The following is an 18,643-nucleotide window of genomic DNA, read 5'->3' on the forward strand; positions in this document are numbered from 1 at the left end:
ATATATATATATATATATATATATATATATATATATATATATATATATATATATATATATATATATATATATATATATATATATATATATATATATATATATATATATATATATATATATATATATATATACAGTAAAATCCCTCTTATCCGGCATCAATGGGACTGCTCACATGCCAGATACTTGAATATTGCCGGATACTTGAATAGAAGTGAAATTATGTCCACAATCACCACCCTACACTTATGCATCTTACCATAACAAAGATCAGCTGATCTGATCAGTTGCTTAAGTGTAAGCACAACACACTTCCTCTTTTCTATAACTTTAGACATGATGAAGGTGTCAGGCAATAAACAGTGCACACGCGGGACTGAGTCACTGAGTAAACACAGTGCAGTGGGCCATGGGTGGCGGGAAGCAGTGCGCCCTGGTGGTGAGGGGACAAAGTATGCCTCGCACGGGAATTTTAATTGATTTTATGAGTACACATTGACTTTTTATTGATTTTAGGGCTCTGGGAAAAATGTGCCGGATACTTGAAGCTGCCGGATACTCGAATGCCGGATGTGAGGGGTTTTACTGTATATATATATATATATATATATATATATATATATATATATATATATATATATATATATATATATATATATATATATATATATATATATATATATCACTTGTTATTTGAAGCTGTGAAAGAAAAGGGAGTACATTATGGCCACATGGCCACACCACCACACTCAAACTGCAGACACCACAAAACTTCACATAACAAAACTGGAATAACCCTACTATGATGAAGCCAAACTCCAGACAGACAACACAACAAATAGCACAGTCATGCACTCACTCAAAGCTGGACTATAACAGCTTCTGGACTCCTCTCAAAATATTTTAATTGTAAGAGATCAACTTTTGGCACTAAACCCTACCCCTAAATACCTGCCACAATATTACACACACACACACACACACACACACACACACACACACACATACAAAAAAAAAAAAAAAAAAAATCCATATGGCAAACTGGCTTTAGCTGGAACTTCAACCTCTAGTGGGGCATACCAGAAGAGTGGTGATATGTCTGTCTTGGTCAGGAGTATGGAGCAGAAAGGAACAATGTATGGTTCATATCACATGAACTGAGCCTGGTTCTGAGATTTCCAATGCTCTCTGTGCTAAATCAGCTGACTGTATGCAATTTGAATGAGGGAAAAAAATGTTCATTCCAAATTTTTACTTGTCATGCCCATTACAAAAAATCTTCCTGTCTTCAGTTTATTGATGAGCTTTATCCTCACAAATCTCTTTTTGGATGGATTGGTTCCATCTATTAAACTGAATTAGCTTGAATATGTACTAACTTTTATTAGAGATCACCATTACAATGTACAACTGAAGCTTGTTGTAAAACCTGCCTTACTCTTTTTGCATCAACTTTCTCCATATGTGTCACATCATGGATGAAATTAAATAAAAGACTTTTTGTGAATGAGAGAGAAGTATTACTGAGGTCAGCCTGGTTGCCATTTCTGTAAAAAGGCTGTTTGAATTAAAATGTGCACTAACATTGAGGATCCCAACAATCAGATGATAATCAATATGCCATCTCTGGAACTGTAAAATGATTGTCTTTTCCAGTTTAACCTCCATACTCCACATCATCAGTATGAATGGGAATTTTCCTCCATTGTACCATACTAAAACTTTATCATTCATAACAGAATGTTTTGTTTTGGAAGTGTCTGCTTTGGGTTGGTCTTGCCATTTGTAGCATGCAGATGCTGCTTCATGAACTAATGCCTGGAAGTCCAGATTGCTGCCACTACTTAATAATGTTATCAGTTGAGATCACATCCAAAAATTATGATCAGATGATTCTGCTTAATGCATCTGCACCATGCACTTAATTTTCTGTCATATTATAGCAGTGGTGATTAATGAACATAGAAAGAGTTTGCTTTTACATATTCATAAATGAAGGTGTGTCTTATAGGTTTATACATTTTATATATCATAAAAGCAGCAATTAGTCATACTGTATAAGTCATGTAAAAGACTACCTTCCTCTCAAGACAAGTTAAAAGAAAAATGTCTCTCAGCACCAAGAGGTGTGAAAGGAACATATTCCAAAGGATTTTCTTTCATACAAGAATTTTGGCTATGATTCAATTAAGTGCAGCACTAATGAAACAACATGTATTGCAATGAGTAAAAAATAAATGCTAGATTTTTTTTAGCAACAAAAATTACTTATTGGAAAAAAAAATATTTGTGTTGTTTGATGCTTAACTAATGTCTTAATAAATTTCAATAAATAATACTATTTATCTTCTTGATGATGTTTATATCTAGAGATCAAAGAATTTTGCAGCCAATATATGTGAATATCATCCAACAGAATGTAGCATTACCTGACACTGCCTCAATGTAGTCCACTGTATACCCATCCAGCTGCATCATCTCCGTGGGTTCGCTTTTCTTCTCTCTGTAGCTACACATGGCAAATGTGTACTGGGACACTTGTACTAAACAAAAATACCGTTTCTTCCACTTTTTCCAGCAACTCTTCCCTAGAGCATACAGATGGCTGTCGAGTGAGATTTTAATAAAATTTAACCTTGTGTATAGAAAAAAATGGATGAATTTCATGACACTTATTATGCAGCTTGCAATACAAGTATTTAATAATATATCAATAAAAATACATACAAGATTCAATAGCCATACAATAATGATGATAATGTAAACACTTACCCACAATGTTTTAAGTTTTGTGGTTTATCCATTCTGACAGCAATCTTAATTCTAAGATTATTTTCAGGTGAATTTTTTGGAACTTGCATCTTGTACCATTCAGGTACCTGCAATGATAATGACATCCTTATATTTATGTTCATACTCTTTAATGTAAATAAAATGCCACTATGTTACAATGTTTTGTGCCTATACTTTTATACAGTTCCTGATATCATACATCAAAATCTAACTAAAATTATCTTGAGAACTATAGGGAACTATTCTTCTCAGTTTTAAAGGTTACTGAGTGTAAGACAAGAAAGACAGCTGTGGAATTTGAAAAAGAAGCTGAATAATTGTTGATATTTCTAGGAGGTAAAATTTGATCTTTATTACAAATTGTTATATAAGTTCTTGTATGCAGCCTTTGAATGTCGATTATTGTGTCATGAATAATTCAGCCACTAATTTATCCATTATATTTCTGTTGGCATGGTGTCTGTGCATTTGATCACATTCTGATAGTCTTTCAAAGAATTTCATGATTAGAAATTACACTTCTGAAGTGGATCAGCAATAACAATTGTCTGAGAAACAGGGGAACAGATTGAAAGCAGATGCAAGTTGTCAAAACTCCTGAACCTGTTTTTATCACATGTACATACATTTACTTGGTGTTAAGTTGGAACCAGTAACCTGTTCAAAAAACCTGCTTTCACAGTGTTCATCTATTGCATTGGAATCAGATAATGATAAGACATGTTTCATGGTCAGAGTGGTGGATGGCAACAGTGCCAGCCTGGTTGCAAATCAGTGAAATTTGAAAATGATATGACAAAATTATTTTTGTAATCTCAGTTAACAGGAAGCTTCAAAGACTCCTATGGTATTATGTACTGTAGTGTCCTTTGTTAAATCATAAATGATCATGTAGATGGTGCCAAATTGAGATTTCTTAACTGCATTGTTAAATAGTACTGACTACAATAGCATTAGACACATATTTAGGTGTCAGCTTAACTTACAATCTTGATTTTAATTTGTGGAGACAAACAGGACTTCTCAAAGGATGTGATTAGAATCTATCCATCATTAAGAACTAATTGAAATGAGATATATGTTTAAGTTGGGTTTCAAGCAAAGAATCCATAAAGGAATGGCCCCAGTCATGTGGTGTAGATCACACTGTATGCTCTAAAACATTCATGCATACTGTTATAATCCAGCGATTTTTTTTTTTTTTTCTTTTTGAAGATACCAATGATTGGAGAATTATTTTGATTTCAGATAATCAGTGTTACCAAAATATGTTAATCATATAAATTATTTGGATCAGGACATTAATGCAATGGGTGCAATATGTAGCACCTGAGCTTTTAGTTTAGGAAACTAGAAAAGTACAAACATTGATCTATGAACATGGCAGGAGGAGGCAGTAGACACCTGCCGAAACGATAATTACTCCCAGTGAGGTCTAAAGCACTGTTCAGGGAGTGCTGTGAACTTATCATTAAACTCAGCTGTGACCTCACTGAACGTTTCCCTTTGTGTCTCACAACACAAGGGGGCAGTCACAGCCTGCCCTCTAAAGACAACTCTCTTCCTCCACACAAAACTACAAGCACCTAATAACACACACAACCTTCACTCAAAAATTTCAAAATCATCATGCCGATTCCTACACCAGCCTCGGAGTCCCTCGGAGTCGGAGTCTAAGATCTAATTTTCAATCTGTAGAACACCACCTCTCCTCTTCTAAACCTCATCTTCTTTTCCTCACTGAAACTCAGATGTCTGAGGCAACTGACAGTAGCCCCTTTTCTGTTCCCTCCTACTTTCTCTATCCTCATTTTTGATCCAAAGCTGGATGCTGCGTTTATGTGCGCAATGATTTAACCTGCTCTCGTGCCCACGCTCTTGAATCTCCTGAGTTTTCCACCATCTGGCTACGACTACAGAGTCACTCTCATACTAAATTTATCTGTGCTGTATACCTCTCACCTAACTCCTCTGATTATAAGAAATTCTTTGACTACTTAACTTCCAAAGTGGAACACATTCTGACCCTCTTCCCTTTTGCAGAGATCTCCATTCTTGGAGACTTCAATGTTCACCACCAGCTTTGGCTTTCCTCTCCCTTCACTGACCATCCTGGTGAACTAGCCTACAACTTTGCTATCCTCCATGACCTAGAGCAATTGGTGCAACACCCTACTCGTATTCCTGACCGTCTTGGAGATACGCCCAACATTCTTGACCTTTTCCTGACCTCTAATCCTTCTGCTTATGCTGTCACCCTTTCTTCTCTGTTGGGCTCCTCTGATCACAATCTCATATCTATATCTTGTCCTATTGCTCCAATCCCTCCTCAGCATCCCCCTAAGCGAAGGTGCCTCTGGTGTTTTGCCTCTGCTAGTTGGGGGGACCTGAGGAGGTATTTTGCTGATTTTCCTTGGAATGACTACTGCTTCCGTGTCAGAGACCCGTCTTTGTGTGCTGAGCGCATAACAGAGGTGATAGTGTCTGGCATGGAGGCATACATTCCTCATTCTTTTTCTCGTCCTAAACCTTCTAAACCTTGGTTTAACACAGCTTGTTCTCGTGCTATACATGATAGAGAGGTGGCCCACAAAAGGTACTTAAGCCTTCCATCACCTGAATCTCATGCACTTTATATTTATGCCTGGAACCATGCCAAGTCTGTTCTCCAACTAGCCAAAAACTCCTTCATTAACAGAAAATGTCAAAACCTTTCAAGATCTAACTCCCCTTGTGATTTCTGGCATCTAGCCAAAAATATCTCCAATAACTTTGCTTCTTCTTCTTTCCCTCCTCTATTTCAACCAGATGGCACCACTGCTATCACATCTATTTCTAAAGCTGAACTCTTCGCTCAAACCTTTGCTAAAAACTCTACCTTGGACTATTCTGGGCTTGTTCCTCCTTCTCCTCCACCCTCTAACTACTTCATGCCACGTAATAAAATTCTTCGCAATGATGTTTTCCATGCCCTCGCTGGCCTAAACCTTCGGAAGGCTCATGGACCTGATGGGGTCCCTCCTATTGTTCTCCAAAACTGTGCCTCTGTGCTTGCACCTTGCCTAGTCAAACTCTTTCAGCTCTGTCTGTCAACATCTAACTTTCCTTCTTGCTGGAAGTTTGCCTACATTCAACCTGTTCCTAAAAAGGGGTGACCGTTCTAATCCCTCAAACTACCGTCCTATTGCTTTAATTTCCTGCCTATCTAAAGTTTTTGAATCTATCCTCAACAGGAAGATTCTTAAACATCTATCACTTCACAACCTTCTATCTGATCGCCAGTATGGGTTCTGTCAAGGCCGCTCTACTGGTGATCTTCTGGCTTTCCTTACTGAGTCTTGGTCATCCTCTTTTAAAGATTTTGGTGAAACTTTTGCTGTTACCTTGGACATATCAAAAGCTTTTGATAGAGTCTGGCACAAAGCTTTGATTTCCAAACTACCCTCCTATGGTTTCTATCCTTCTCTCTGTAACTTCATCTCAAGTTTCCTTTCTGACCGTTCTATTGCTGCTGTGGTAGACGGTCACTGTTCTTCTCCTAAATCTATTAACAGTGGTGTTCCTCAGGGTTCTGTCCTGTCACCCACTCTCTTCTTATTATTCATTAATGATCTTCTAAACCAAACTTCTTGTCCTATCCACTCCTACGCTGATGATACCACCCTGCACTTTTCCATGTCTTTTCATAGACATCCAACCCTTCAGGAGGTAAACATATCACACAGGGAAGCCACAGAACGCTTGACTTCTAATCTTTCTAAAATTTCTCATTGGGGCAGAGCAAACTTGGTATTGTTCAATGCCTCAAAAACTCAATTCCTGCATCTATCAACTCGACACAACCTTCCAGACAACTATCCCCTCTTCTTCAATGACACTCAACTGTCCCCCTCTTCTACACTGAACATCCTCGGTCTGTCCTTTACTTATAATCTGAACTGGAAACTTCACATCTCATCTCTAGCTAAAACAGCTTCTATGAAGTTAGGTGTTCTGAGACATCTCCGCCAGTTTTTCTCATCCCCCAGCTGCTCTGTACAAGGGCCTTATCTGTCCATGTATGGAGTATGCTTCACATGTCTGCAATGTTGCATATCTAGCTGTCTTCTACCACTATTTTCATGCTAACTGCTCTTCTGATGTTGCTAACTGCATGCCTCCCCTCCTTCCGCGGCCTCACTGCACAAGACTTTCTTCTTTCTCTCACCCCTATTCTGTCCACCTCTCTAACGCAAGAGTTAACCAGTATTCTCAGTCATTCATCCCTTTCTCTGATAAACTCTAGAACTCCCTGCCTACTTCTGTATTTCCACCTTCCTATGACTTGAATTCCTTCAAGAGGGAGGTTTCAAGATATTTATTCATCAATTTTTGACCACTGCTTTGACCCTTTTATGGGACTGGCATTTCAGTGGGCATTTTTTTATTAAATTTTTGTTGCCCTTGGCCAGTGTCCTTCCTACATAAAAAAAAAAAAACATACAATTTATAAGTTTTCAAGGCTATGAATAAAATTATTTTATCCTTTGTCCTAATGTACAATTGCAAAATTCATACTTATAAATGAAAATTTCAAAATATTTATCTAAAAGCAATGAAATGTGCATTCAAAGAAAAAATATTAAATTTTAGTAATGTTTTTAAAGAACATAACTCACTTGTATGAAGACCAATAATAAAGTTATGGCAAGTATGAATATTTACAAAGAGAAATTTTCAATAAAATTTCTTAACTGACCTTGGATGACATGGCTGTGGGATGTAGAACAACCTTGCCTAGTTCCTTATCATCTAGGGAAAGCATAGATGCTGATTCTGTATACAGCTTTACTTTGACACCAGGTAGTGGATGTGTTGTTGTGAAATCCCCTTGTGTGTCCCACCTGCAAAAAGACAGAACATTAATGACTAATCTTTGCTTAAATAATTCTCTGTGATCAAATAATCAAACATGAATGCTAAACTATGTACTGAAAATCTAGATGTGGTGCATTGATTGGAGAATGGGGTATACCACTAGAAGAATAAGAATAGGGATAGAGCAGCAACCATATGTGCTAAAAGAGGGAAGTTCACATTACTAAAGAGTTGGATCCAAACAAAAGATGATCCACAGATATACCTGGATAAGAGAGTAGACATGGGACAAAGATGATAGATTATGGAGATTTCATCAGAACACCAAAAAAGGCATGCCAGATGCCAAGGTAATTATAACCACAATGAAAATTCAGATCATTATGATGAGATAAAAATTAGCATATGTGAAAAAAATAAATTAACAACAATCAGAAACCAGAGAGAGAGAGAGAGAGAGAGAGAGAGAGAGAGAGAGAGAGAGAGAGAGAGAGAGAGAGAGAGAGAGAGAGAGAGAGAGAGAGAGAGAGAGAGAGAGAGAGAGAGAGAGAGAGAGAGAGAGAGAGAGAGAGACTAGTGATGAAGGAATAAAACCTGAAAAAAAAAAGTTACTAAAGATTTGTGTCACATGGAGAATTTTAAGATGAAAATCTGGGGGTGCATTTAGGATATCTTCAATAAAACTATAGTACTAACATTGATCAAGCAAATAAACACTGAGACCGAAAGACATGAGAACAAAAGAGCACAAATGGAAAGGCATCATGATGAAACAGAGGCCCATTCAAGTAAAAGAATGTGGCAGATATGACAATGTAGGGTTATAAAACACAATACAGTACAGTACTTTTGTTTGCCTTGGAAGGATAAGATCAGCATTTTATATCATAAACCAGAACTTAGCTAAATATGAATCATTAAGGCTATATAAATACAGATTTATAGGGATAATACCTCAACTGGTTTTGCCTATTCCTTCCTCTCTCAGTACAAACAAATATGTGTGATGTGAGGGTCAAGAAATTACATTACTGTAATTCATACATTAGTAAGCTTGTTACTGATGTTGAAGATAATGTTGCTGGTAATTTTCAAGCCCAAAAACTCTAGTCTTACATCATTATATTTGTTTTGATACTTTAGTCAAATATAGCATGTGATGTTTTAAGTGGTTTTCAAACTAGAAAACTATAGTTTTGCATTTGATAATCAGATTTGATTGGGTAAGAGAAAGCATTATAGCAAAGCACTTGAACATTTATATCATTGTTAGTTGTTGTACAGGTGATCTTTAGCGTTATTTCAAAGATAGAAAATTCAAGGTGAAAATGTCAAATCTGAATCTGAAGATTTATCCTGCCTTTTGATAAATTTTTCACTGTTTCTATTGAGCATTCAAAGGGAGCATCACAGTTACAATGAATAAAAGCATTTTTGTATGATGTTAATGCACACATGAAGAGGGAAACAAAAATGGATAAGTTTTAGGATACCAAAGAGTGAGACAAGAGCTGCTAAGCATGGTCTTATCTCACAGAAATGGTAAGCCATTACTAAGCATGTGTTATAAAATGTCTCAAACCCGCCAGATCTGCTGAGTGCGACTTAGCCCTGCCTTAGCAGATGACAAGATTTAAGACACCACCAGAGGTAGCTCAAGCTGGCTAAGACAGTGCTCAGACAACAACAACTAATATGGCTGACAGAATTGGGTCCATGTACAAGCAATTGTACTTAAGTCCAAGTCCAAGTACCTGGATATTTTTCAAGTACAAGTACAGTCACTTTACTACATACTTGAGTCCAAGACCACAATAATTCCAGTCACAGATTCGTAAAGCACGAAAGGTAGTAGTTTTCATACATACACATTAATGAGTACACTGTTAAAAGTGGGATTCACTATTGAAAAGTAAATGGAAATTCTACCTTTATTCTATTTTAGGATGACAGTAATAAACATATTCACACTTGTTGAGTAATGTGGTGCTGTACTGCCCCTGTCTACTGTAGCATGTTACCCATTGAGAAAATACTATTTAATTATGTTACTTTATCATATATTACACTACAATATCATAGTACTCAATGTACATATTTAACCAATATTATCATCACAAAGTTCACTAGAATCTATATACAGTATATAACTTTTGATTCAGTACAATATACTTGTTTGTACTGAATGTACTTGGTGTTTCCAAGTACTTTGGATCTAAGTACAAGTAAAAGTAACATTGAATTTTTAAATTCCAAGTACAAATACATGATTATCTTTACTTAAGTCCAAGTCCAAGTCCAAGTAAAAGTACATGCACTTGTACCCAACCCTGATGGCTGAACGTCAACAAATATGAAGACAACATCCAAGGACCTTTTGTGAATGAAAGAATGTTCTCAAAAGTATGATGATGCTGACCTTATCAAGAGATGCAAACTGAATCATGAAGGAATAGTTTTTGTGATGGATTTACTGAGAGGGAACTACAAAGTCGTACTGATTGCAACCATGCTAGCAGTCACCCCAGAAATGGCCACTCTCAGATATTTGGGAACTTGAAAAATGCAGTTGTGCAATGGTGATTACTTTGAACTGTCAGAGTCTACAATTACCAGGGTTAAATGCCAAACTCTGAATGCTTTAGCTACTCTAAACATCGTTACCCAATTCATGGAATTTTCCAACAGACCCAGCAGAAATTTAAAGCAAGCAAAATTCATGGCTATTGCAAATTTCCCAGGAGTAGTTGAGATAATAGATGGGACTTATGTAAAAATTGTTACCTCTTGTGAGTATGAAAATGAGTTTGTGAACAGAAAGAACTATCACAGTGTCAATGTTCAAATTGTATTTGATGCAAATTATATGATCCTTGATATTAATACTAACTTTCATGGGTCTGTTCATGATGCAAGGATTTTGAATATGAGTGAATTAGTCTTGCCAGAGTAAGGAAGCATGTGAGACTGGGATTTGTTTTGATTACTGGGAGATGCATTAAGCTTGTCTCAAAAGTTCACTGACATTAATCATAACCAAGTAGAAAATACTGATATTTATAGATATACCATTATTTACTGTTGTATGATCTATTTATGGTATATTCATGTAGAACTAAGGTAATTTTGTTATTTACTGTTTTGTCTTCATGCTTTTCATACATTTGTTTGGACTTTGCCTTTCCTTAACTGAGTCATGGCTCAACAAGACTCAACCTATTGTACAAATAAGTCTTAGCCAGAATGGCTCAGCTAAGTACACTCTAAGTCAAAATTTAAGAAATGTTAAGTTTTTCCTATAAATACCAGCCAAGGATCTCAATGGTACCAGTCATATATAGTAAATAAATAAGAGGAAAAAGAAAACAATAAAGACTAAAAATATTGCAAGGACAAAGTATAAGGAATGGAGCAAGAAGAAACTCTTTTGGTTACCTCTCTTATGAATTTTTCATGAAGCAAACATCAAAATAAATTATCAAACCAAATAATTGTCATGAAAAAAAAAAAAAAAAATAAATAAATAAAAATGAATAATACCTTACTAAGGTTCTAAATTTTACCGTGAAAGTAGCAAATCAAATACATACATATAATCTGTAAGTGATCATTCAGTACTTGATGAAAAATTAGGATGCAATATATGGTTCCCCTGCAAAATTATTACTACCAATATTGTTTCAAGTATTTTTATATCTTACAGAATACTTACAATAAATTATTGCACCATTAATAATTATCAATCTGACAAAGACTTTTGTCTTACCTCCTGAGAAAAACAATTTAAAAGAGTGAAAGTAAGGTTAAAGATACATATCTCTTCTACATTACCTACATAGTTAATACATGAAGTACAATGTTCTTTTTAAAAATAATTTCAATTAGTGCCTGGCAAACATACTTGGGATTCCAGTTGTTACTTGTAGTATGATCAACAACTTTTTGTCTTCTATTTGCTGCAATGGGATTCTTAATCTTATTTCTCACAATATGTTTCAAGCAAATTTATTTTCCACTATTTCACAGTAAATGCAGTGCAGCTTCTACATTATTACACAACAACAAAACTAGTTCAATGAAGCACAAGTTTAGTTATCTAACTCCTAGAAAAAAGAATACCTATGCTCTTTGTCTGTGCTGTCTAACTCCAGTAATGAATATAAAACCTCAAGAATTTACATTAAAAAAGGAAAAAGAACTGCAATGATGCTGTACCAAGTTTAGATCAATTCCATCTGACTTATCAGTAGTCATTATGCCACAATCAGAGTCATGTACACTTTATGTTTGGTGGTACACTTTTATCAGTGTGATCTCAATTTCATAAAGTACTACCAAGGTACTCTCAAAAGCTGGAAAATAAACAGGAACTGATTGCACAAAGGAGAAATGCCTGTGGCATTACGTGTAGAATCTATGAACTATAGTGCTATGTGTTTTTTTTTTTCTGTGTTTAACTGCTTTTTTGCTATTTTTTCAATGTTAAAGTTTCACTTTGGAATGTAGTAGTACCTCAACTTACAAGTTTTTCAAGATATGAGCTATCACTTGAACAATTATTTGCTTTGAGTTGTGATCCAAAATTCAATATACGAGTGAACCTCAGCTATGCCACCGCTAGCTGGCACAGTGAGCACCACATCGTTCACTTCAATTGTTTTCATATATTTGTTACTTATAAATGCATTTTCTTATAGTAAACCCTCAATACAATGAACACATGAGAGAGAGAGAGAGAGAGAGAGAGAGAGAGAGAGAGAGAGAGAGAGAGAGAGAGAGAGAGAGAGAGAGAGAGAGAGAGAGAGAATCATTGGCTATTGTCAAGGTCACTCACTGGCTGTCACACAGCCACAATTCATCTCTCAAACATGCAGTTGACTGTGTCAGGCAACCCTCCTGCATTTTAAGAACTAAGATGTTCATAAAATAAAGCAAGCATTCAATAATTTTGAAATATGCTGTAAATTGCAAAGTCTTATAAAATAAAATGAGTGTTTGATAGGGGTTATTACACAAGAAATTTGGTAAAGAGGTTTGTTATATCAACAGTTTACTGTCATGTTTTTATATGAGAGAAAAAAAAAAAAAAAAAAAAAAAAGTGTTTTTTGGGGCCTGGAATGGATTAATAACATTTCAGTTAATTTCAATGGCGAAAGTTTATTTGACATATGAGCAAATTGAATTACAAGCTCTGTCAGGGAACAAATTAAACTCATAAGTCGAGGTACCACTGTATTTACACTGAAGTGACAGATGTGAAGGAACAGGAAGTTTGTATCAAATACTCGTACTACTTCAAACTTAGCAAATGTTGCAAAAAAACTTACACAATTCTTAAAAAGAAATTTTGTTATGATACTTTGGGCCATATGCAGATTATCACTGATTTAATCAGTTAAACTTTAACCACCATACTGCTGAAAATATTGCAAAATTATTCTTGAAGAGTGTAGGTAATTGATATGTAACATCTGCAACATTAAGATGCTGTCATGCAGAACCTGGCAGTTCATTTTGTCAGATGAACTCAACATGAAACAGATTGCTGTAACATTTATACTATCGATGTTAAATAACAACCATAACCGATATTGGCTGGAGGTCTACACAAGGCTTGTGAGAATTCAAAAGCAATCAGAAATCATCCAGATTCCTTTTCCAAACTTATACCAGGCCACCTGGTATTATTTATTTGTAAAGATTCTCAGGTTTAATGGAGTATTTCACTAATTTCCTTGAGTCTATATGTATGTCATTATTTTCTATCAAACTAATCTTTCTTTAAGTTTAATGTTTCTGTCCAAACAGGCATAAAAATAGTTTAGGTTCTTCCCTACACTCATTAACTATTTTCTCCTGAAATCTCTTTTTTACCTTCATTCTTTCCTTCTCACCTTCAGATATTCATTCCTTGCTAGTTTAAATGCAACTCTGTAATAAGCCTTAATCACTGCTGATAAAGATGTTAAGAGATTATATTGATGATGATGATCAGATCAAAATAGATAATGATTATGTGATGAGCAGCAGAATCATCATCATCATTATCATCATTACCTCTGATATTCAGCTCCGATCACACAACCCTGGTCCACACAAATGATGGACATGGGAAAAATATCCAGGACATACTGTGCAAACAAATTCTATACTAGTGCCACAGCACACTCCCATCTATAACTGTTGTCCTGCCTCACTCATTCCTCTTTCACTTCTTTCCTTTCCAGACTAAATGGACCTCTTTCCTTCATTTGAACCTCTCAGTCAACTCATTTATATACACAAATCTTTCTTTCATCTCCATTCATGATCATTCCCTATTCATATTTCTTACTGAAATCACGCCAAGCCTGTTCTCCGACTAGCCAAAACTCCGTCATTAGAAAATCTCAGCCTTTCTACATCTAATTTCCCTCATGACTTCTGGCATTTAGCCAAAAATATCTCTGACATCTTTACTTCTTCATCTTTTTCTCCCTTACTTCAAGCTGATGACACCATTGCCATCTCGTCTATCTCTAAAGCTGAACTCTGCTAAAACTCTTGCTGAAAATGCAATGCTAGATTATTCAGGTCTTGTTCCCCCCTCTCTATCCTTCAGCTATTTCATGTCTCTCATTAAAAACTTTTACTAATGATGCTTTTTGTGCTCTTGTTGGCCTTAATTATCAGAAGGCTTATGGATCTGATAGGTTCCCTCCTATCATTCTCCAAATTGTGCCTGCTTGCTTGTACCTTACCTGGTACAAGCAACTCTGTTTCTCAACATCAACCTTTCCTTTCTGTTGGAAGTTTGCATACATTCAGCCTCTTCCTAAAAAGGGTGACCGCTCTAATCCTGCAAACTACTGCCTTATTGATTTAATTTGCTGCCTTTCTAAATTTTTTTATCTATTCACAACAGAAAGATTCTTAAACATTTATCACTTCACAACCTGATATCTGATTGCCAATATGGATTCTGTCATGGCCACTCTACTGGTGATCTTTTGGCTTTCCTTACTAAGTCTTAGTCATCCACTTTCAGGGATTTTGGTGAAATTTTTGCAGTTGCCTTAGATGTATCAAAAGTATTTGACAAAGTCTGGTACAAAGCTGCAATCTCCAAACTACCCTCCTACAGCTTCTATCCTTCTCTCTGTAACTTCATCTCAAGTTTCCTTTCTGACACCACTGTGTGAAGTCACCTTGTTAAGGTGGTGAGGCTTGAAGCATGGTCAGTACCACCTTCTTTAATGACTCACCTGTCACTGGATGGTTTTGTATCTGTCAGCTCTGTGGACTCAGTGCTCCCCTTTGGCACCATATGACTGCAATGTTGCTGAGTATTCCCTTTCCTTTAATCAATGAAAATCCTTTCTGACAATTCTACTGCTGCTGTGGTAGATAGTTACTCTTCTTATAAGCTTATTAACGGTGGTGTTCCTCAGGGTTTTGTCCTGTCAGCCACTTTCTATTAATCATTAATGTTAAGTCAAACTTACTGTCTTGTCCACTCCTACACTGATGATACCACTTGGCACTTTTCCATGGCTTCTTTGATCTTTCTTAATTTTTTTTATCAAGGCAGAACAAACTTGGTGTTGTTAAGTACCTCAAACACTCAATTCCTATGTCTATGAACTCAAACTCAACACAAGCTTCCAGAGAAGTATACCCTCTTCTTCAATGACACTCAACAGTCTTCTTCTACAGTGATCATCCTCAGTCTGTTATTTACAAATAATCTAAATTGGAAACTTCACATCTCATCTCTTGCTAAAACAACTTCTATGAAGTTAGGTATTCTGAGTGATCTGCCCATTTTTCTCACTCTCCTGGCTGCTATCTCTTACCTGCCCAAGTATGGTGTACACTTCACATATGTTTAAGGCAGGGTTCCACTCATAGTACTTTTTTGAACAGGATGGAATGTCTTATCAACTCCTCTCCTCTAACTAACTGTCTTCAGCCTTTCTCTTTCTTTGCCACAATGTTATGTATCTTGCTATCTTCTACCACTATTTTCATGTCGACTGCTCTTTTGATTTTGTTGACTGCATACCTCCCCTCCTCCCATGGCCTTGTTGCACAAGACTTTCTGTTTTCTCTCACCCATATTCTGTTTCTGTATCTTCCCATTCCTATGACTTGAATTCTTTCAAGACCAATGTTTCAAGACACTTCTCTTCCAATTTTAGATAATCCTTTTGAATATTTCCCTTAGGGACTGGCATGTCAGTGGCCTTTTTTCTTAATTTTCTGAATCCCTTGGCCACTCTTATATAAAAAAAATAAGTATATAATAAATAAATAAATAAATAAATAAATAATAAAAGGCACAAGTTGTGTACCATGAGTGTTCTGTTGTGTCCACTCTTTAGATAAATTTCTTACCGTTTCAAAACTTGCAGCATCACAAAACAGGCATTAAAAGAAAAAAATAAAAGATTTACAGTGAGCACAGTATTAAACATCAGCAGCACCACCCTTTTGTTTAACGTCCTTATTACAATAAAGAAAATAAAAAATAAAGGAAAAATGTATACACATAAATAAACCATACTAAAAATTTTAAGACTTCTATGCAAATATAAGATGTGGTATAGCTGTAGTTCTTGGGAGCATAAAGGTCCCAAAAATTATCTTGGAACCCAATGATTATTGTGGTGCCAGTGTACATATGTTTATAAGGCAATATATTTTGTACATATGTTTATAAGGCAATATATTTTGTCCTTCTGGTTGATCAGGGGTTCCATCCCTGGGAAAAGCTCTCAAGGCCAAAGACCTTTTTTTCACCTACAAATAAATTTCTCATTATTTCAGTGAATAGTCCAAAGGAGACATTACACTGGTAGTAGAGGTAAAGATTCCCATCAAATAACACCATGTTTTTGTAAGCATATCTGGGCAAAGTTTGCCCCTCATTCTTTATCTAAAGATCAGTCAAATACAAAGTGAAGTCTAATGTTTTATGGTACAGGTTGACATTAAAAAATCAGGCCATCAATAATCCAGTTCCTTCAGATTTCTGCATGAATTTCAGAGCACATTTTCAAATTTACACCATGAATTGATCTAAACAGAGGGAGCAATTTGTGTTGTGACCAGGAGTATAAAATTATCTTGGGGGCCTGATAATCATTATGGACTCAAAATCCAAGGCACTGTCCTTCTGTTCTCCTGGTCAGGGAATCAATCCCTAGCTACAAGCTCTCATGGCTAAAGATTTAACCCACTTTCAAATTAATTTCTGTGTTTCTAAAAATTGTTCAATGGAGGCATTACACAGCTACTCTGCTATAGCATTAATACTTGCCTTGACAGATCAAAACTCACAGTGAACAAAATAAGTGATGAAGCATGTCCCCAATTTTCATATACTGCCTCAAAATTTCATTAGTAGCAAGATACCTCCCCTTTAAGCATAAATTACAGCCTACCTTCTCCTGGGTTTACTTTTACAAAATTTCCACAAGCAAGTGAAATCCATTTCTTTACACAACACCAAGGTAAGAGCTTCTCAAACATTAGTGGGGGTGATCACCTAATGATCCTGCACCCTTATCTTAACGATTTGAGTACTTTTTGATGAGGTTTTGATATGATGAATCCCCATACTTTCAGATAACATTCCCATGATTGTTCTGCATATGTCTGGTAACTTCCTTGGCCTTGTGATACTGGCTGCCACTGTGCATGAAGACAGAGGCAATAGAAATATGATATGACTACAAGATTTTCTTCTCCAGTATCTTCAAATGCCAATGTGTACCCAAAGTAGTTTTACAAAGAGGGAAATACAGACTCCCATGATCCTCCAGACAGAATAATAAAGATTCATTATCTTGATGGTATAGGGGAGCTCATGCTTATTCCTCTTAGCAGAGCAATGAACTTCAATTCTTCTTTCCTCCAAATTGTTTCTCATGCTGTAGTTTAGAGATGAGAGAAAACTTGTAAGGCAGCTGGAACAGCCATGTGATGGTCAACCTGCTTTGATTTCCTTTACTGGGATATTTTCTTCCCTTAGAGCAAACAGATGGAATTTCTTTATATGATACCTCTATGATTCAGATGTAAATATACATATAATAGTGTGGTAACAAAGAATGAGAAAACAGTAACTGGTATGATCTGGCTGAGGAACAAAATACAATCAATGTTGAATCCCAAGGCACAATGAACTCCTTGCAGGCTCTCAACCACACCAAATACTATGTCAAGCCTGTCAAATGTCACTAAATTTTCTCATTTCCAAGTGAATGAATACTGGGGTACTAAATGAAGCAACATTTCTACATATACAATAAACATGACTTCTGTCATTACTTACTGTACCCACTGTATATAATAACTTAAAAAGACTACGTTTAAAAACTTGTTCATCTTTTTACCAACCACTTAAAAAAGACAACATTATATAAAGAAAAAATATATCTATATTAGTATAAAAAAGGCAACTTAAGAAGCCAGGGTAAGAATTCATTACCCCTAAACTGTGACTGGTAGGGCCTGAGGCCTGAGATGCTACGACATCATCTTGACAAATGTTTAAGTTACAACCAAAGATGCTACAACATCATCTTGACAAATGTTTAAGTTACAACCAATCTTATTTGATGATGAAGATAAGAACATGAAATCATAATACAGTATGAGATTTATCTCCTTCATTAATTCCTATGCAAAGATTACTTTTGCTCCTTTGTCTTTCCAAGGAGTGCTAACCAAGATGTTTTAACTTATTCTGCACAGTATTTCAGTTCATAGACAAATGATACTACCAACATCTATATCCCTTCTCTGAATTCTGCAAGATAAAAGAATAGATTATGACATTATATACGAGGTATATATCGTAGGTATATATCGTAGGTATATATCGTAGGTATATATCGTAGGTAAGTATGAATTACTAGCATGTTTCTATTTTCTACCTAACACATCAAAGGAACAATTAGCAAAATGATTTTTAATGGTTCTTTATGGAGATATATTTTATGACATCTC

The 18,643-nt window shown here is 35.8% G+C and overlaps 1 protein-coding gene across 3 annotated transcripts in view; it reads right to left on the bottom strand.

Annotated features, from left to right (window-relative positions):
- Positions 1-2,345: 2,345 nt before the first annotated feature.
- LOC135097705 (calcium-dependent secretion activator-like) overlaps positions 2,346-18,643 on the bottom strand; it is a 228,904-nt gene continuing 212,606 nt past the window's right edge. For 2 of the 3 annotated variants that reach the window (XM_063999692.1, XM_063999691.1), the window contains exons 11-13: positions 7,529-7,673; positions 2,770-2,876; positions 2,356-2,602 (exon numbers count right to left, since the gene is read on the bottom strand). In XM_063999692.1, the coding sequence (XP_063855762.1) occupies positions 2,371-2,602; positions 2,770-2,876; positions 7,529-7,673 (484 nt within the window). In that variant the 3' untranslated portion in view covers positions 2,356-2,370. Of the gene's footprint in view, positions 2,603-2,769; positions 2,877-7,528; positions 7,674-18,643 lie in introns of all 3 variants that reach the window. The other variant, XM_063999690.1, reaches the window with a different exon arrangement.

Source organism: Scylla paramamosain, unplaced genomic scaffold (assembly GCF_035594125.1).
Source record: "Scylla paramamosain isolate STU-SP2022 unplaced genomic scaffold, ASM3559412v1 Contig29, whole genome shotgun sequence".
In the NCBI taxonomy this organism is placed as follows: Eukaryota; Metazoa; Arthropoda; class Malacostraca; order Decapoda; family Portunidae; genus Scylla; species Scylla paramamosain.